This window comes from Aptenodytes patagonicus, chromosome 4 (genome assembly GCF_965638725.1).
Source record: "Aptenodytes patagonicus chromosome 4, bAptPat1.pri.cur, whole genome shotgun sequence".
NCBI classification, from domain to species: Eukaryota; Metazoa; Chordata; class Aves; order Sphenisciformes; family Spheniscidae; genus Aptenodytes; species Aptenodytes patagonicus.
The window spans coordinates 79,255,491-79,276,044 of NC_134952.1; the positions used below are offsets into that span (position 1 = coordinate 79,255,491).

General features: G+C 41.7%; 1 protein-coding gene across 1 annotated transcript in view; it reads left to right on the forward strand.

Moving 5' to 3' along the window:
• Positions 1-305: 305 nt before the first annotated feature.
• TRPC3 (transient receptor potential cation channel subfamily C member 3) overlaps positions 306-20,554 on the forward strand; it is a 47,651-nt gene continuing 27,402 nt past the window's right edge. The window contains exons 1-2 of the mRNA XM_076337277.1: positions 306-756; positions 9,783-10,554. Of these exons, the coding sequence (XP_076193392.1) occupies positions 533-756; positions 9,783-10,554 (996 nt within the window). The 5' untranslated portion in view covers positions 306-532. The remainder of the gene's footprint in view (positions 757-9,782; positions 10,555-20,554) is intronic.

Consider the following 20,554-nt stretch of genomic DNA (forward strand, 5'->3'; position numbering starts at 1 on the left):
ACCTCAGGGGCGGCGGTCCGGGGGCGGTTGAGGGACACTTGTAACGGCCCCCTGGCAACGGCGCCTCCCCCTCACACCCCCCGCCCCCCGGGTCGAGGCGGCCGTTGGGCGGGCGGAGGTATCCCCTCCTCTCCGGAGCGCCCGCTGCGGTAGGCGGCTGCTCCTCTCCGCCGCGGCTCGCCCCCTCTGCCTCAGTAACGATGCTGTCCTAGCGAGGGATGATGACAGGGAGAGCAGAGGGGCAGAGCCGCCGTCGCCGCCGGGAGCCCTCTCTCTTGCTCGCCTCCCCGCTCGCCGGCACTTCCCGGCGCCCGCTGCCGGGCTGCGCATCGCGCCGCCTTCCTGACGGGCGGCAGGAGGAGAGGGCGGAGGGGCGGCGGTGGTTTTATGGTGAGGGTTTTGTCCCCTCCAGGTGCTCTGTCCCCCGCCGGGCAGGGCTTTCCTCCTCCTCCTGCCTCCTTCCCCGCCACACACGCTGCCGGACGAGGCCGGCCGAGAGCGGGAGCAGCCGCCGCCTGAGGGGACCCTGACCATGTCGAGCAAGAGCAGGAAGAGCAAAGAGCAGGGGAGAGTGACCTTCCCCCCGCAGCAGGAGGAGGAGGAGGAGGGGGCAGAGGAAGAAGAGCAGCAGCGCCGGCGCCGCGGCTGGAGAGGCGTCAATGGGGGGCCGGAGCCCCCTCCGCCACCTCAAAGAGCCGTTAAAACCCTCCGGGAGCCCTACGGCTACTACCCGCCCCCCCCCTTTGCCAGCACCATGTAAGTCGGGCCCGGGGGTGGGTTAAGAGGGTGCTGGCCGGCAACTTCCCCGGAGGAGCCGCGGGAGGCCGGCCGCCGCGTCCCCGGCAAGTTGCGGCGCTCGGCCCCGGGAAGCGCCGCCGGCTGAGGGGCGCCCCGCTCCGTCCCGCCGACCCGGGCCCCGCGGCAGGAGCGCAGCCCGCCCGGCCCGGCAGCAAACGGGCGTGACCGGTGCAGCGAGGGGGAGACGGGGGCGGTTTGCAATGGCTGAGGTGCGGAGGCTTTGGAGAAAGTGCCTTCAGGGGATAGTCCCGTCGCTACCTGCCCCCGGCCCCCCCCCGCTCCCTCCTCCCCAACCCCTCGGCTTTGCTCCTTCAGGGTGAGGCAGGGGCAGGACGTAGCAGAAGGCAGGCAGGTGAGCCGGGGCGCTGGGGCACAAGAGGTTTCATCTCTTTCTCTCTTTTTCCCCTTTTTTTTTTTTCCTCCTGGCTACTACCATAGCTGCCGAGAAAACGTAATTATTGGCTCAGCTAAGGTTTAGAGAACCCATCGCACCCTTTTGTACTAGCAGTGCTAATGCACCTCTCTTACTTTTTTTTTTTTTTTTTTTAAATCTAGGCTGTGATAAAATCAGACTCCCCACAGAAATCTAGGACACCTGTGCAGAAAAGCCTCAGTTCTTGAAATGCATCTTACCCTGTTCGATGTCGTCTTAAGAAATTTCAGTTTGTTGTTTTTTAAGATGCAATCATATATATATATATATATAAAAAAGATATATAAATACTGACCATGACTAGACTTACTGCAAGAGAAATAAATTCAATTTTAATAATAGGGATGTTAACTTTCTTTTCTCTGACTTACAAAATGTAGGTTGTCCATGAATTATTCACTTATTTTTATAACATGCTGCAGTTTAGATAGACTTACCTCTGAGGATTACTTGAGTATTTTATACTTTCAGGACAATATTTAGGTCTTCATTAAATATTTCAATTACCAGATGACAAACACTTTATTTTGAGCTTTGAGATAACATATTCAGCATTTATAGAAGAAGCCTTAATTAAAATCACCCTAGAGACAACTGTAAAGTACAGAAATAGTTAGACTAGCGCTTAGAATGGGATAACCACAAATAAAAGTGCTTTTTACCATCCCAGTACAGAAATTCTTCACAAATACCCAGTACTCAGCAATCCAGACTTCAAGTGACGGAGGCTTTCACACGTCTTTAGCTCTCTGAAAGTTAGTTGCGCTTAAGTTGTTTGTCTAGGCTCCCTCTGTAGTTGATGGGACGAGAGAGGAAATAGCAGTGAGGCAGGCCAGCATAGTCATTTATCTTCTTTCTTGAGGTGCCTGTCTTTCTCCATTCACCATAAAAAGAACCTAGGGATTAGTTTAGACTTGGACACTTTATTTTTAGACAGTTGAAGCTAGCTCAAATGAATTGTAAATGAGTCCTAAACTTCTGGAGCCCTTTTAGGTTAGTGTCCTCCTAGAACTGTTGGCATATTCCTTTCTGTAAAAAATGGGTAATATGCCACCAGGGCATAAAACTGGAGTTCAGTTTGCACAGCTGTCGGCATTTCAGCCTGGAATAAGCTCCATCTATCGGAATTGCTTCCTGGTATATAATTCTTGTGATCCTGTCTACGACAGCAGTGATTGCGAGCCACTGCCGGGTAGACTGACAAATTAATCAATGTAATAGGAGTGTATTGAAGTGACAGGGCATAGAGGCAAAAGACCCACAACTGCCATTTTCCCTGTTATGTGCCCATGGTCATCCTCGGCATAGCAGTGGGATTTTTCTTCTGGAGTAACGTTTTGTGTTTGGTGCTAATGCCTAAAATCATAGCATATGTTAATGAAATAAATATGAGTATCAGTTTGCTCTTAATGTGCACAGATTGACAGACGTAAGGCTTTAGCGTGCACAAAGTGAGTATGAGAATCCTTGCCTGGAAGAATTTGTAGTCTAAATATTGAGTACTGACAAACAGTGCAAGGGGAAAGAGGCAGGAAGATGTGAAGTAGTTTGCACAAGAAGATGCACTTAGTTGGTATTTGAAATGTCTTCACTCTGAAAGCTGTAACCTGTGCAAGGTACCTGTCGATGTACAGCTGGCTCCCTCCTGTGCCACATATTGCTGGAAAAAGTAATTAACCTCAGATTCCCACTAAGACTGCAGACTGGTTGTAATACTTGTTTCACAAGGTACTATATGTCCCAGTAGGAAAAATGTGGACAAAAGCTGTAAATTAAATGTAGTAGGCATTGGGTGCCTGAATTCCTGAGTCTCTCTGAAAATCATAGCGTAGTTTCCTGAGTAGAATGACGGAACACAAATAAAGGGCTGAACGTAAAAGGGGCTTGTTGCTGCAGCCCTGTTAACTTGGTTCTTTCCTGGTGAGATGTTTGCCTTTTTCTGTGTGTGCATAGATGCACTGCTGTCATCAAAATATAGTCATTTTTTCCCCACAGGAATTCAGATGGTTGGTGTTTTCTGTTGAGGAGTTAGTGAAGGGTAATGGTAGGAAAAAGCTCTGCATAGTTTGTGGGGCGGGGGGGGGGGAAGGAACAAACTAAGTGTGTGTATACCTCCTCCTGATAGCTCATTGTGTTGTGTTCCATTTTTTGACTAATTCTTTCCAGTTCGGAGCCAGAACTTCTGTGAGCTGACATGAGGGCATTTTGGATGATGGATTATGTCATTTCAGACCGGTGGGAGAGTATAGATGCAAGTCAGATCTTGCAGCTGGCCTGATATATGTTCCGCTGTTCGGCTGAATTAGCCTCCCTCTTCTGGAAAGCCCAGGCAGTAGTTCACAGAAGGGAGAAGGATGCTCTCATTTAATACATTTTAGATTTGGTGCAGGGATTCCCAAATTGTGTGGAACATGCACAAGCTTCCATGCAAACATGCGTGAACGTGACACTATTTTTACTGGTGAAGAAACAAATTTACCAGCAGCCTCTTCTGGCACATGGCTGTAGCAGAACTTAGAGGGATGGCAAAGCCTTCATTTGGGAGAGGCAGTGAGGCTGGGGGGGATTGCCCCTCTAACACTGCCTGTGGCCCTGCACAGAGCCAGGAGCTGCTACCTCACATGGAACAACTCAGTCTTTTCCTGTGATGGTAACAAAGCAAACATTTGAGATCGCTTAGTTCAAGAGATCTCAGGAGTCACGAGCTAAAATGCTGCTCATATGTATGTGCATGTCTGAGCACTTACTTTTGGGAGTAAGGCAATCATCGTTCTTTAATTTTAAAACCGGGGCCTCAGAGGTTACTTTTGGCAGAACAACGGGCACAATCCGCATCTCCTGTGTGGCTGACTCCGGTGGTGTTGCTTTTAAATGTGTGTGCGCATTGGTGTTTCCGTGATGTACTTATCTGATCTGTCTATAATCACTGGACTCCATTTCCTTTTCAGGGCTAGAAAAGAATCAAGATCACTAATGTTGTACTGCAGTTTAGCAGTGGGGTAAACTGCTTGTAAATCGTTGATGCCATCTTTTATTGCATTTAATAGTTCAGGGAGAATAACAGCCTGTTCTTCAGTACAAATGTTAGAAAATGGCCCTACGGATTTGGGAAGGCCCAGAATGAAACCTCTGTTTCTCCAACGTCTCTTTTTTTTTTTTTTTTTTTTTTTAAATAGCTTATGCAGTTTGCAGTGTTAAAAAATAGACTTAGAAACAAGATTATAAATCTTTTAAACTGATGTTGATGAGATAATGAACAGCAGAACACAAGGAATTGTCAGGTCAACCCTTTGTCCCACATTTCTACCCTTCTGCTACAATTCTGAAAGTTTGAACATGAAAAGGGATGGGTAGGCTAACAGAGTAGAAATCTGTAATTGAAATAATCCATGGCAGAAGCAGAGGAATCATAATGCTTACTCCAGTCCTTTGCAGTTGTTGTACTGCTCAAATTTCTAGCCTTGTACGTAGGAGTAACTGTCCAGGCAACAATACGATGCAATGTAAGGTCACAGTGAATGTGATGCATGCAAAACACAAGAGACAAGTGGCCATTGCTTGTTTAGTGGAAATTTTTTTAAAAATATTTTTTATTGCTCATATGAAGGTCATACATTTTAGATGAAAATATTTAAGGTAAACATAAATATGTTATAACGTAGGATAGGTTTTTGTGTCTTGCGACATTACCTGGTATGTAACGAACCAGTTAGTTGTTCAGAGTGTACATAATGTTATTCTATCTGAAAGCTTGTGATACTTAGCAATTAGGTAAAGGCCTTGAAAGGTGGTATACTCCTTTAGGAGCTGTGGCCTCACTCACGTGAGAGTTCTGCTGCAAAGCTGAAATGGCAGTGTCCTGCTTTCGTATTATTCAACAAGAGGCTGACTTAGGGTCCTGTCACATCTTGGTTAATCGTTAATTGTCTTGCAGTGAGTTACGTTCATATACGGCTATCACTGAAGTTATTGAGAGTTTGCCTAAGTAGGAAGCAATGACTTAAGCTGGCAAATGGCTAATGGGAGCAGTATAGTTAAGGAAATAAACTTGTAACTTAAGACCATCCTTGTTTTATACTGATGAATGAATGATTCTGAAGGTTGGTGTACCAGCCTGGAAGTTTCTGAAGTTCTTTTTTGCTGGGGAAGCTCTTCAGTTCCTCGAAACAGCTGCCTAACTGGTGCATGCTTAGGGCCAAGTGAAATGTGTCCAGGTGTGGTGGAACTGGTGTACTTGTTAACACGATTGCTCTCCTCCAATTCCATCCTTCTTATTTGTGCTGAGCAGCAAACAGAGGCTCGAGGTTTTATAGACACCTTGGCCATTTTTCTGCTGTGAAATGTGGAAAGTAGTTGTGGAAAAAATGGAGGGGCTCAGCTGCTGCTTCATGTCAGAAAAAGGGGACTGAATTCTGTCCTCTCACCTTCCTGCTGCATACCATGCAGTGTAATTATGCAACCTGTGTACTAGGACTAGAACTTACTTAACATCATGGTGTGTCTCTGCTGAAGAATTAACATTTAAAAAATGGGCATTCTTCTTGCTTGGTGTTCTTGTGGCTTTTTTGCCATGCGTTCTACAGATTTTTAATTTTTTGTGTTCTTTCAACTATTGGCAACAGCTGGGAAGAGGAGCATCACGATTTCCAACTCTCCTTCCCTCTTTTAATGTAAGTTGTCAGCTCCTTACAGAGACAAGGTTGAGAGTATGAACTTTAAAGGCTTTAAGAAATAGAACACAAATAATTAATGCACACTTAGTTCTATTTTAATCATATCTTTAAGCTGGTCTAATGATATTTAGAGATGTGACTTGAGATTTTGTTGTTTTGATTACTTCAGTTGGCAAATGTTACGTATAAAATGTGCTGAAAACGGTTAAATAGTTAAAACTAAAATTTTAACCATTTTCTTCATGCTTTGGGATAGTTTAAAAATATTAGATGTAAGAACAGGAGAGCAGAAAATGGAATAGGAGACCTTGTACCTGATGCTTCTTGCATGCGGTACTCTGACCAGACCTGCACTGGCTTCAAGGTCTTTGAATTTGCGGGGGGAAGAAGGGAAGAAGAGAGAAGGGAGGTATGGATGAACCTAACAGTCTTCTGGCTGTGTGGTGCTGTACAAGATTTCTTGCTTTTTATTTTTTTCAGGAGGTCTTGACAATATTTTAGTCATTAAAATACCAAGCAACTTTCATCTTTATTTTGAGAAGATACTGCAGTCACTTCAAATATATAATTTCTGTTAATTTATAGCTAAGGAAATCTTCCTCATTGGGAAGATATTCTAATGCAACACCTTTGGAAGGATATCTCTCTTTTTATAGAAGTCAGATGAGTCACCTCAGCCAGACAGTATGTTTTGAAAGAAAGATAAAACAGAAAATGTCATATTTCAAAATATTCTGAAAAATTACACTGAATATATAGGGGAAGATGTATTGTTATGTATTTCATAAAAGATAAATGAGATTCACAGTGGCAGTTTAGAGCCTCTTTAAATCAAGAAGTCAGCATGAGTCAATCTGTTCTGTCTTTTTTAATATACATACTTTTTTTCTTTATAGCATTACAGTAAACAATTACATTTCTGTAGCTGTATGTTTTAGATGTGGAGGAAGAATAGAAACATAACAGCATAGCAGACAATAAGATCTTGTTTAAAACATAACTATGAAAAGACAGTATTTCTGGTTTTACTTCTGATTTTGTTGGGCAATAAGGTAGTAGCATACTGTGGCCGTTGCACTCTGGGCTCAAATCTTTGTATCTGAGTACTCCTACATGTGAAATATGCCTGAGCTTTAAGACATTAAATCAATTCTGTGTTTAACAGAGTCACAAATCCTCTCTGTTATGCAGCCTTTTTCATAGACTTAAAGAAAGTGGTACAGAAGTGAAAAAAACGGATCCTGTCATGTTTGGCAAAGCAGTTTCGGCACATATTTCAAAAAGTAAATACCAGTTAGCATTGCTTATACTGCAGTGCCACCCAGGTCATTTCTGGTAGTCCAGAAATACCAACCACTGATGAAAATGTAAAAAGAACAAATGCTTCATCCCAGGAGAGACTTGCCCGTGGTAATGAGTATTACAGTCTCTTCACTTGGTCTGCAATGGAACTGCCCATTTGCATTAACTGAAATGTTCAGAGCATGGACTAGCTTTTATGATATTTGTAGCTGTGATAAAGTGATTAAGATTTTATGTTTTGCTGAATTTATTACAACTGATGCAGATAGCTGGAAGGCCAGACATATAACCTGAATGGAATTAGTTATGCCCAATGAAAACCGTTAGGGCTGACATTGCTGCGTATGGGGAAATCCAGTGATGTCAACAGGCATATTTTGTGCAGTGGTAATATAGCTAAGCTCGTTGTTGAAAGATCACATAAAAAATAAAAAAGACTGCTTAGAAGAATGTTGCTCAGGTTGTGGATTTGAACCTGCAGCAATTAGGATATGCAGCTTTTGAAGCTGCCCATGCAGGTTCCACTTAAATGCGTAGTCTTTGTGTGTGCCGAAGGTGTGTTTTTTCCCTTGGTTCCATCCTTTTGCAGACTGACGGGGTTTGCTTAAAAAGGGCTGTTTAATATTTTGTTTTGCCCTTAGCATTCATTATGTGGATCCACATCTCTCCTAATGCACATTACCTGGCTTTTGCACTGAGGGTAGAAGGATTAATGTCCTCTTCAGTTTTTTTGTCTGGCCTTTTATTCTTGTATCTGAGTTTTTCGCCGAAGTGAATAAATTACTTTTCACAATGCTCCTGTAAAATGGGAGACAACTGTTCTTTTTTTTTTTTTTTTTAGGGATGAGGAACAGAGGCGCATAGGACCAAATTTGAAAAGTATAAGGCCTGTTTGTCTTTATGTAGCATATATATAGTGTTATATGTAGTCAAAGCACACCCTCCATTAAATCATATATTATCAGCTGCACTGGTGTCTCTGGGCCCATCAAATCAGCTCAAGTGATCTCTATCCCTTGAGCTAATGGATTAACTGATAGCAGCTGGAGGCTGTCTTTCTCAATATTGAGCTGGACTAGAAAGGAAAGGGAGATTGCTGATGGATTTCAAATTTATTTGCAGATGGTAGTGAAGGAAGGTTATGGTATCCTGAGTACCTTTTCAGGCCTTTGGTCTCTGCTCTGGCAGGCATAAATGCTTCTGTTCTTCCCCCAGCTGTGACCGCTTTAGCCTGATCCCATCTATTCTGTTGTTTCAGACCTTGCCAGGCAGTTGTTTCCTGTTGTCTTCTCCAGCTAGGTAGCGTCTGCTCCTCAGCCTCTCGTCCTAGGTCCGTTTGCTTTGCAACTCCTAGTCTTGCTTCTCTGAACCTCCTCTCCCCTCTCTGGTTTCCTTACCTAGCTAGATCCAGCTCAGCATCTGATCTGTCTGTTCTCTCAGCCCATTCCTGTTTGCTCCCCACTGCTCTCAGCCAATATCTTCACTGGTTCATGATTCCAGTTTCTGTATTTTCTGAAGTAGCTTGCCTACCCTTTCTTTTCTCCTGTTCCCCTTCTCTTTTCTCCGTCTTTCTGCTTTTGCAACCAGTTTTTGAGGGGAGTTCACAGCTTTCCCAGTTCTCAGTTCCCTTTCCTGAACAATCTCACTTTCCTACACCCAGGTTTCCTCTTTCCAGTGCAGCCTGCCATCCCAATTTTCATTCGATAGCTCTTTGACTTTCCCATTTTTCTTGATTGTATTACAAGAATGCATGAGGGCTTTTAAAAATGTATATATAGTCATGTAATGACATTAGATAGCTTCTTCCTTTCAGCTCCTGGAATGGTAGATGTATAATAGAAATAGGCCCAACATAACCCACAGCATTGCAGAAGTCCAGCTGGAGTGAGAGCTGAACCCAGTCTACATTGGATCATGCCCGGTGTCTGGAATCTGTGAGCAGTTTAGTTACTAGCATCCAGAAAGTCTGTTGAACGTGTACGAACTGTTGTTTTTCAAAGACATATAATTTGACCAAATTGACTCATGAGAAGAATCTTCCAGATTTGGTTAATGTTTCTAGTAGTAACGCTAGAAGGCATGAGATCAGCCTTCACTGTGTATTGCTTGGGAAGACATCAGGAAGAAAACTTGTTACCGCCTCTCATTTATGTGAATTACAATACGGTAAGCATAAATATCACCTGCCTTAAACCATCAGCTTGAATGCCTATGGTGGATAGTATTAATTACTACTGAATGGTAGATGTGTTTTCATTTTATGTATATACTGAAGTGAGTCGGGAGGAATTTCTGAAGAGAAGCGATGTCTTACATGAAGTTTTAAAAAAAAAAAAAAAATCATCTTGACCATGCTAACAAAACAGAAATGGCTGTGGCATTGAACCTGTAAGTGCCTTTAGATTGCAGACAAGCAAGCATGAAGGCAGAAAGATCACAATAAAGAATGCTTCTTGTCAATAGATGGGCAAATGACAAGGGACAAAATAAGTCATTGTTTTTGTAGCCACAGGAGAAGTGGAAGCTACAAATAACCAACACGGTGAAATTCTGTTACCTTTTTGTTTTCTCATTAGGTACATTGAAGAAAGTCCATCTCTGAGACGTATGACTATGATGAGGGAAAAGGGAAGGCGACAGGCCATTAGAGGCCCAGCATTCATGTTCAACAACAGGGGCACCAGTCTTACGGCTGAAGAAGAGCGCTTTCTAGATGCAGCAGAGTATGGGAACATACCTGTGGTGCGCAAAATGCTGGAGGAGTCAAAAACACTGAATGTCAACTGTGTTGACTACATGGGCCAAAACGCCTTGCAGCTTGCTGTAGGGAATGAACATTTGGAAGTGACAGAACTCCTGTTAAAAAAAGAGAACTTGGCACGGATTGGAGATGCCCTGCTGCTCGCAATCAGCAAGGGCTACATTAGGATAGTGGAAGCAATTTTGAATCATCCTGGGTTTTCAGTAAATAAGCGACTGACTCTGAGCCCTTGTGAGCAGGAGCTCCAGGATGATGATTTTTATTCCTATGACGAAGACGGTACCCGCTTTTCTCCAGATATCACTCCCATAATTTTAGCTGCCCACTGCCAAAAATACGAAGTTGTGCACATGCTATTGATGAAAGGAGCAAGGATAGAAAGACCTCATGATTATTTCTGCAAATGTAATGACTGTACAGAGAAGCAAAAGCATGATTCTTTTAGTCACTCTAGGTCAAGAATAAATGCATACAAAGGACTGGCTAGTCCGGCTTATCTTTCCCTCTCCAGTGAAGATCCAGTACTCACTGCTCTAGAACTCAGCAATGAACTTGCCAAGTTGGCCAACATTGAAAAAGAATTCAAGGTAATGGTGTTTTGGTGTTTCTCTCTGTTCTTGTTATTGTTTTAAAGTTGCTGCTACTTCATGATGTCCTTAGATGCTTGAAATTATTTCCTGTGTCTTTACTTTTTCAATTGCAAATGCTTTCATGATATTTATTGTCTCTTTTGTTCTTGATTTTGAGTTTTCAATACATAAGCCTTTAAAAAAGAATTTTTAATGAAATGAAATTGCTTTTGTACCTACTGTGTATGGAGAAAATTGGAAAAAGGGACAGTGTATTCTGATAACCTTGCAGCAGATGGAAAACGATGTTGGTTGCTGTAGCAGACAAAGATAATTTTTATTATTAACACTGAGTAATGTAAGTGCAGAAAGCAGAAATGTTACGCTTTTCATGAGCATACTGCAGCATTGACCTTATTCCCTCTTTTTTATTTGTGCTAATTTTGAATGATGTCTCTAAATTGTTAAGAATACAGAAAGTGGGTTTTTTTGATACACCTTTTAGAAATGTCACTTGTTCAAAACCAGCTGTTAGATTGATTACAGATGTAGGTTCTGTTATCTGGTTTTGAGCTGTATCAGGTTTAGTATGTCAATGCCCTGACTTTTCTATATGTTCCAGCTTCTCCATCAGACAATTAATGACTTAGTTAACTTTTGCCCAGTGCTTTTTTTTAAATGATTTTGCAGATCTGTTGAAAAGTACAGTAACACCCACCTTCCCCCTTGCCCCCCCCCCCCCCAACCAAACCCCACAAGAAAAATCAAACCCCGGTAGACTCTGTGTAATAAGAAAAGCTCGACTTGGGGAATGACAGATTGTTCTCAGTGAGTAGTGATATTAACAGCATTGCATCTAGTTTTAGCAAAAAAATGTAATGGGGTTCTGCAGGGTCAGTGTTGGGTACCACTTCTTTGTTTAATATCTTCATAAATGATCTGAGAGAGGCAAAAGATGCATTAACCTTTTCAAATAACAGCAAGCATTGCTAACACTGTGGAGTACTCAGAAGAAATATACAACAACCTGGAGAAATATAGGCAGAAGCTAATAAAGTGAGCTTTACCAGAAGAGGAGGAAACAGATTTAGACTCCTGAGAAAGAATAGCTCCAAATATAGCTGAGTGAGTAAAAAATATAATTTAAAAATTAGGTTTCAGTGCTGAGAAGGATTCATGTATTATACCATATGCTAATAAAGTGTAAAAGTCAGCTTAAACCTTTCCTCTCCTTCCTTTGCTGAAGAAACCCCCTCATACCATGCTCCGTATTGTGTAATTTGGCAAATGGATTGAGTACTTCCGCAATATATTTATTCAGGAGTATAGAAAAAATGTCAGATTTTTCTTTTTCCTCTGCTGAAAAAGTACTGAACTGGGAAAGCTCTTTGTGAACATAAAATTGAAGAATTAGAGAATTTTATCATATGTACAGAGCCTATTGGCTTGTGTGCTTCACACAATGAATTACAGTTGTGTGCCTCATTTAGAGGCCGTTATAGAAGGTTAAATCTCTGATGTGTATAACTCAGTCCTGTTTATCATTGATTTCTTTTCAACTAGGCCAACAACCTGAGAGACACAGGGTCTCCAGACTCGTGTGCCCAAGATGGAGATTTATGGGGTTTCTGAATAACATTTCAGTGGTTGTGGATACAAACCTTTTTTTCCTTCTTTTTTTTTTCTCCTACAGTTTCTTAAAGAGAACTTTTCTTCTGGGTTGGCACCTCAGAAACTCTACCATACGTCTCTTTCTTTGTGATACTGCGTACAAATTTTGTTATTATACCTGTGTTCAGAAACACTGGTGGGCTTAGGGACTCAATTTAAGTATTACGCAACTCCCTAGGAACCCAAAATACAATCTCTGCCACCAAAAGCTAAATTAAGGCAAACTGTATAATGTTTTTGTAACGGGAGGATGTAGATTATTAGAACTGAACAGAAAAAATTCATTAAAAATATAAATTCATGGGAAGCTTCCTGTATCATAGGTACTAATACCACGAATACAAACTTCGTCAGAAAAGAAATAGCTTGAAATTTTGGAGGAGAAAAAGCAATGTTTTTTGGCCGGACTTCTCATTTCAAACCAGAACTTTAAAAAATTACTTCAGTTGTTAAAATATTAAATTGTCACAGAATAAAATATTCTGGTTTTCAATTTTTTCTTGTTTCTTTCTTTTCTTTTTCTCAACTGTTTAGCCTCTATTCATTGATATTTTGGGATGCCTAGGAACCCAAGAAATCCACTATTTTCACAGATTTCAGTATTTTTGGATAGCACTTAGACGGCTGCTAACCTTGCCAGGTGTATAAGGTAATTCAGTTTTGGCACCTACAGTAGAAATCGTTCCTGGCTCCTTGCTAGCATGGAAATTCCAGCTTCTCATCAACATCAAAACATTCCAGTGAAATAATTATTCTCCTCATTGACCTCACATCTATCTCTTTTCCTTCTGATTCTTATGCGTCTCAGGGTGTTCTTTCTGTTTCTACCAAGCCTGGTAGGAGAGATGCTTGTTTTCCTCTGGCATCAATGATTGGCCACCCTTCCTGGGGAGAAGGGGTAGTGGAAAAGGGAAGGTTGGAGGGAGGGAGGAGGAAAAAGAAGAGGCAAGGAATTTTTTAGCATCACCATTAAACCAAGTCCAGGAAGGGCTGTAATTGCACGGCTGATGAGAAGACTGTGTATTCCACTGGGGCTGTGGGCAGGTGTGATGGGACTGCTCGTGGCATGGATGTGATACAAGATGCCGCACTGAGAGCTGTAGAGGTGGATCAAGGAGAAAGCAAGCAGCGCTTCTGTGTCTCACAGAAGTCCATTGTGAGAGCTTGCCACATTTGATATAAGTCCGATTTGTAACCGTCTGTTCAGTGCTTTCTTTTCTATAGGTATGTCATCTGAGTGTGTTTTGCTAATAACTGTGTGCTTTGTCATGTCCCAGAGAAGAAGGCTTCTAGTCTGACATTTGCGCTCCCTATGAGGCAGAATGACTGATAGACTTCTGGTGCACCCTCCTTTAGGATCATCACTGGAAATGCTTAAGTGTTCCGATCAAATTCAGTCTATAGCACGACACTGAGCAGAATTGTTTCAGGGTAAAGAAAAATAGACAAAACAGTTCATATCTCCCAGAGAATGGACAAGTCTGTTTAAAGGGACTTTTGATGATATTTGTGATGTATTCTTAGTGTCTATGGTACATTAAGGCCCATAGCATTTCCTGTGCATGCTTGCAGCAATGCACTTCCTGGATGTGGAGCACTCCTACAGAAAATACTTTTCTAGGTGGTTTTCCCACGGAGAAAGAATATAGAGTGAACCTGTTTAAAAACACCTGAGGGCAAAGCTTCCTAGTAAGTGTTTGCTAAATTGAACCTTACATCTTTTGCGTATGCAAAGTCCAGTCTGCTTCTATCACTTAGGATTTATACTAACAAATTCTGATGTTTATGTGCAAACCAGAGTTTGCACAAGTGTATTAGAAATGTGAGAAGGTGGCTTCAGACACTCACTCATGACAGTCAGTTCTCCATGAATATTAAAAAAATGTATTAATTACACTGATTTTTTTATTTTTCCCTTCAGAAGTAAGGAGAAAGGATTCAAAGAAACCAGCGAACCCTCATTTTTCCTGGAAGATACAAGATGTGTAGCCAAAAATAAGTACTGAAAAATGAGTAAAAACAGATGGGGAAACTGGAGCCCTAAAGACCATTTCACTCAACTTCTTTTGTCCTCAAGCTTCCTTACTTCCTACTCCTTTGTGACATCCTTGTTCCAAGCTCTTGTTGCTCCTTTTGCTCTTCTTCATCTATTTTATGATGTTACCCCTTTTTGTTCTTTGCATCCACTTGTCGTCTTCCCCTATTTTCTTCTATTCAGTTCCCTCCTTGGGTTTCTTTTTTTTTCTTGTCTCCCTTCTAAGTGCTCGCCTAATTTTCTTTACTTTTTTTTTTTTTTTTTTTTTTACTCTCTATCTTCCTCCCTTTAGGTTCTTTATTGCATTTTCTAATCCTGGTAAAGCATGGCTGGCTTGTCTGAACATGCTGGTGACTCCTCTTTAGGCCTTGAAACAGGGAACAGCAGAGATTTTCAGTGCCTGGCTGTCAAAGCAGCAAGACATCATTTTAGTGGCCAGTATAGCAGCATGTCGTCCCTGTGGCCAGAGCAGGAACTACAGTGTTTCTCTTACCTTCTTTGGTGATCCTAGTCCCCATTCCAGGGATTGACAGCAGGATTTCAGATGAAGTCAGAAATTTCAGGTTGTTTTATCTGAGTCAAGACTGCTACCGAATCATAAAAAAACCCTTCACTCTTCCATACCTACTGCTATCACACCGAATTTCAGTCTCTTAAAGCAGCTGGTTAGATTCTGTCCTGTCAGGTTTTTAGGGGTGTTTTATATGTAGTAGAGATAATTAGAAAGAAAGCAGCATTGTTGATGAAGTTCTGTTTCTAAGATGCAAAACCAGAATTCTGCTTCACTCTGGGCTGCTTCACCAATTTTGGTATTTATAAGGGCTTTTATAACCAATGTGCCTGATCAGAAAGCGTTTTCAAAGCGTGTCAAATCTGCTGGTTGGATTCCTTTCTTTGGTTGAAAAGGAAAAAACCTGTTAAGTTAGAAAAAGTTATGGAGTGGCGTTCTACTGGCATCTGTCTTTATGAGTGGTTGGAGATCTCCGAGGTGTACTGCTTTGTACCTGATAGACTGGCTAGGGAAGCTCAGTCCAGAACTGTATCTGGTCTTAATGTAAAAAGGTGTTCATTACCGTAGTTGGAGAATCATGTTTTCCAATCCCAGTAGCACCACAAAATACTTCACAATACAAATATTCCCAATTTTTATGTTTTCTTGTTCTTCTGTTTTTAGCAGACTCTGGCCACTGTGGCTGCTGTGGGTTACTGAAGTTAATTGATATTTACCTTCCTCCCTGAGAGCTTTAAAACTGTTACTGCACAGTGATGGGAGAATTTCTAGCAGTCAGAACGGCTGATGGAACTTTCCTTTGGAGTCACTGTAGAAAAAAACGGGACAAGGTAGCTAAAAAGCCACGTGATAGTCTCTGTATACCAGCTTTCAACTAAATACTGTCCTGTGTAAGCAAGCTCGATTGTCCCAGTGGAAATTGTGCTAGCTGATATCATGTCAGAATTTGGTCCATCATAGCAAGGATCAAAAAGATCGTAGTCCCGCTTTATATAGGATAAATCCCTGTTCCCAGTTTTGCTAAAAGCTCCTACTGAAACCAACGGAAGATGTGGACGTGCATCTAAAAGCGGAATCTGTCACTGTTCCAAATAAATTTACATAGTGTTATCTCAGCTGAACTAACAAAGAGCGTTCAAGCTTGATCTACGTTTAGGTCCAACTTTCAAAAGGACAGGGCCCAGATCCATAATCATTAGTGCAATTATGTGCTTGATTTGCATATACAGTTCCTGCAGTTAGAGATGCAAACTGACTATATACGTGATCTCAAAACGGCCACTTAATACGTAATACTCAACATAAATCTATGATTGCATATAACGTGTGTGAACTAGTTATGCAGTTGTGCATAGTCACAAACTGTGATGCTTACAGGAATGTGGTGCGCTCATAACAGAAAACAGATACATACATTTTGTTTGACTGCATGTGATTGCTCAGTATCAATTTTCTTTGGAATAGTTAAAAATCTTATGGGTAAAATCAGCTGAAGACTTTTTTGTTCATGGGCTTCACTCTTTGCACACAGATTGGTATGTTCTTTGTAAAAATTCTAGATGAACTCACAAGGTAGTCTTTAATGTTGTGAGTGAGAACAGAATATGCAGAGTTGGGCAGGCTGAGATCCAACCGTTGATGTGTGCCAGAGTCCTCCGAAACTGCTCATGAGACACAGTTCTGCAATTCCAGTCATCATCAGTTGTCCCGTCCCTTATGTACCAGCGTCAGCGATGGTATCTGTGAAAAGCAGAATAGAGGCTGATATTTTTGATGTTACAAAGATGTCTGTGTAACCATTAATTTTTTTGAGAGAGAAATCATTTAACATGATACAGCTAGTAAAACCAGCTGAGTTAGGTTGTGAATTAATTGAAGAAGCACTGTGTTGATCAAGGGAGCAGAGTCCCTCTATTATGACGAAAAACAGGCAAAGAAACTCACTGTATAAGCAGGTCTATTGGTGCCTTACTCTGGTGTTCCCCTGAAGAGTAGCTTCACGTTAACAAATTGCACAGTACGTAGCAGGGCTTTTCAAACACGGATGCTTCACGCGGGGAGTTCTGGTAGCCTTGATTAGGAGAGGGAAGAGACGAGTGATCTGGTGGCCTCATTTGTATCTTCTCAAGAGTAAGCAGAGGTGTATGTGGATGACAGACCACAGATTCTGGTTTTTGCTATTCACACAACACCCTAGAGGTAGAAGATTGTTTGAGAATTGGGTCCCATGGTTACAGTGTGGGTAATGTTTGTCTGTTTAATTCTGTAAAGCAATTAAATGGATGAGATAAATTTGATTTGCTAATACATAAGTAAGGAAAGACCTGGAGAGGGAAATCTGACAAGTTTTCCTAGCGTAAGATTCAAAGCCTGAGTCAGATATTAACAATGCACATACTGGTTTTCAGTTCTTGTAACAGCATTTGTAAGTAACGTAGCCTGTATTTAATCCTTAAATTGGACAGAATAAAACTTGATCCATCATATCTTTAATCTTATCTGGCAGTAAGCATAACTTTTATAAGCAACTGGTCTATCCACCTATCAAGAAACATGTAGCACTGTTAATTTGTCAGTAGAAGTGTGGGTAACTTGTGTAGGAGGCAAGTAGTCCATGCAAAGCAGTCTGTCCTTCAGGAGCCAGCGGGGCTATTCACAGAGTGGACGGGTGCATTTTTCAGGATGGCAGTTAATGCAGTGTGAGCTGTGAGGACAGGAGCTTTGCACCCTCTGCCAGGATCAGTCAGGAGCTCTGACGCGCTTGTGGGGATGAGGCTCCATTCATGAGAGAGCAGCGAAATGAAACAATCTGTAGTCTGTTGAAATAGCAGTCTTCATGTGATACTACTCAATCGCAATTTGTCCCCCTTTTGCCAAAGTAAGGTGATTTTATACCTCTTTGACATTTGTAGGCAGTATTTCATAATTGTAACTGCCTGTGAAAATGTATTATTCTTGCTTAGTTTGTACTAACTGAGAAAACTATGTTAACCGATCTTTTGTTGTAACTGTGTGTGTGACTATAGCAGAAACTTACTTGAATGTTTACATTTTATGAGCCTGATGCTAGGCTGTACTTGTGTACTTGCATGTGTGAGAGACTTGGTTATAGCTTAAACACAAGGAAGCAGATTTTCCTGACTCTCATATAGGAAGTTGTTATGAAGTAACTTCTTGTAATACCAAAAGTGACATTACCATTTCTGTGTTATTTTAAGGAAAAAGAGAGTGGGTAAGTGGTAAAGAAAATGGAGTGAACTTTTAGCAAGAGTAACTGTTGTTATTTCCTAACTATTAGAAGTCCACTATTTCTCCTTCTCTTTCTTCACAGTTAGCAAAGGAATGAGGAAAAGACATTGTAAGTGAAGCCAATCCCGGCAATTGGACAGCCCATGTTCATTCATACAGGGTCAAAATTTGGGTTGTGATATGTCATAAAGCACTTGAATAATACAAAACCGTCTAAACTAAACTTTATTAAACCTTAATGAGATGCCACCTTTGAGCATAGGATAGATAGAAATAATACTAAAACAAAGAGTTCTTTTTTTTCTTGTAAAGTTACAAGTGCCTGCAAATTCAGGTGAGAAAGAATGTAGTTTCTCTTTTAGCTATATAGTACTACTACTGAAGTCAGTGTATCCTCCCATGTGCTGCGAATAGTGGATTTACAGCTACTTTAGTGTTAAAGAAAAATTGATTACCAGTCTTATTCCTGTTGAATTAACATTATGCTGTATCTGATGATTATTGTGGTTTTTGCTCAGCCGTCTCAGCCTTTCTTTAGCTGTAGTGAAATGTGTAAACACCTCTTGCTTGAAATTGGAAATTTAAGGGAGTGTGTTCAAGTTCTTACAGATCCATAATAATTCTGTTGTGAAAACAACTTAATATAAACAGTGTTAAGAACATAGGACTTCAGTAAACTGAAGGCAAGGTATTGGTTTTGGCTTTACTAGGGTTGTCTTCGGTCTCTACTTTGTCTTCACTGAAGAAAATCCCCATCTTCTTTTTACATTGCTTACCTCTTTGTGTTTTGCTTAATATTCTTTACAAGCATAACTTCTAGCAGTTTATACTTACAGTTCTTGGCCTCTATGATGAAATTTTCTTTCTTGACTAGACTGTCAAGAAAGACCGTTCCCCTTTGTCTTTAAGACTGCTATTCTAGCCACCATTTAGGTGAATGAGGAGAAGGAGACTTCCTCTGCAAGGTTTTTATCTTTGTAGGATCCAATGCCTAATCACTTTCACATCTTTAAGTAAAAGCCTTCTCTGCATTCAGACCTCCATGCTTATAAGTACGTTTCACTCCCTTGACTGGCTTTCTTACCAGACTTTGCCTTTTTAAGGTCCTAAATCTTAGATATACCTGTGCTTGCTTATCCTTTCACTGAATTTAATCACGCATCCCAGTAGTATTTTTATAATTGGCTCTTCTGTACTGTTCTCCTTGGTTACCAAAACCAAATCTAAAATAGCCTGACGTCCTATTGGTTCACTGACAACTGAATTAATTTGTCATCTATGACCAAAGGAAATAACTGGGTCTGTGCTGGTTTTGACTGGGGTAGAGTTAATTTTTTCCATACTAGCTTGTATGGGGCTATGTTTTGGATTTATGCTGAAAACAGTGTTGATAGTACAGGAATGTTTTTGTTACTGCTGAGCAGTGCTGACACAGAGTCAAGGACTTTTCAGCTTCCCATGCTCTGCCAGGTGCACAAGAAGCTGGGAGGGGGCACAGCCAGGACACTGGCCCAAACTGGCCACAGGGCTATTCCATACCATATGACATCATGCTCAGTATATAAACTGGGGGGAGTTGGCTGGGGGGCAGTGATCGCTGCTCGGGGACTGGCTGGGCATTGGTCGGCAGGTGATGAGCGGTTGCATCAGTTATTTTTCCTGGGTTTTGTTCCTCTCTTTCTCTCTCATCGTTTTCCTTTTCATTACAATTTTTATTATTATTATTTATTATTAATTATTATTATTATTTTATTTCCATTATTAAACTGCTTATATCTCAACCCATGAGTTTCTTTCTTTTCCTCTTCTGATTCTCTCCCCCATCTCACTAGGGGGTAATGAGTGAGCAGCTGTGTTGTGCTTGGTTGCCGGCTGGGGTTGAACCACAGTAGTCCTTTTTGGCACCCAACATGGGGCTCGAAGGGTTCGAGATAACGACGTATTTGATCGGAATGTCCCAGATCGAATTTATAGCTGTTATTGCTGTTTAGCTATTAACTGACAGACTTCTGTGCTTGCCATGGGGCTTGCTTGCCTCACTGTATATTAGAGTCTAGTGCTCATTAGTGACTGTTTTTTGATTTCGCTGCTTGCTGTAGTGCTGTACTGCTTATCATCTTACTCTGCTGTGCCTGGGAACATTTGGATAACAGCAATGGTGATGTGCCTGGACTGGCAGATGGCCAGGGCATCGCTGTTGTTTCTGTGCTGCTGTACTGGACAGGCTGGAACTCCAGTGTGAGCTCGAGTTGAAGGGACTGTGACCTGTGGATGAGTCCACGCAGGAGCAGGACACCCCAAAGCGTCTGTGGCCATGGATAAGCCCACGCCAGAGCAGGTACACCCCTGGAGGGACTGCAGCCATGGGTAAGGCCATGTTGGAGCAGGTTTACTTCTGAAGGGACTGTGGCTGTGGGTAAGGCCACGCTGGAGCAGGTATATCTCTGAAGGCATTGCAGCCCATGGAGAAAGCCACACTGGAACAGATGCACCTCAAAGCGACTGTGGCTGTGGGTAAGTCTATGCCGCAGCAGGTATAACCCTGAAGAGAT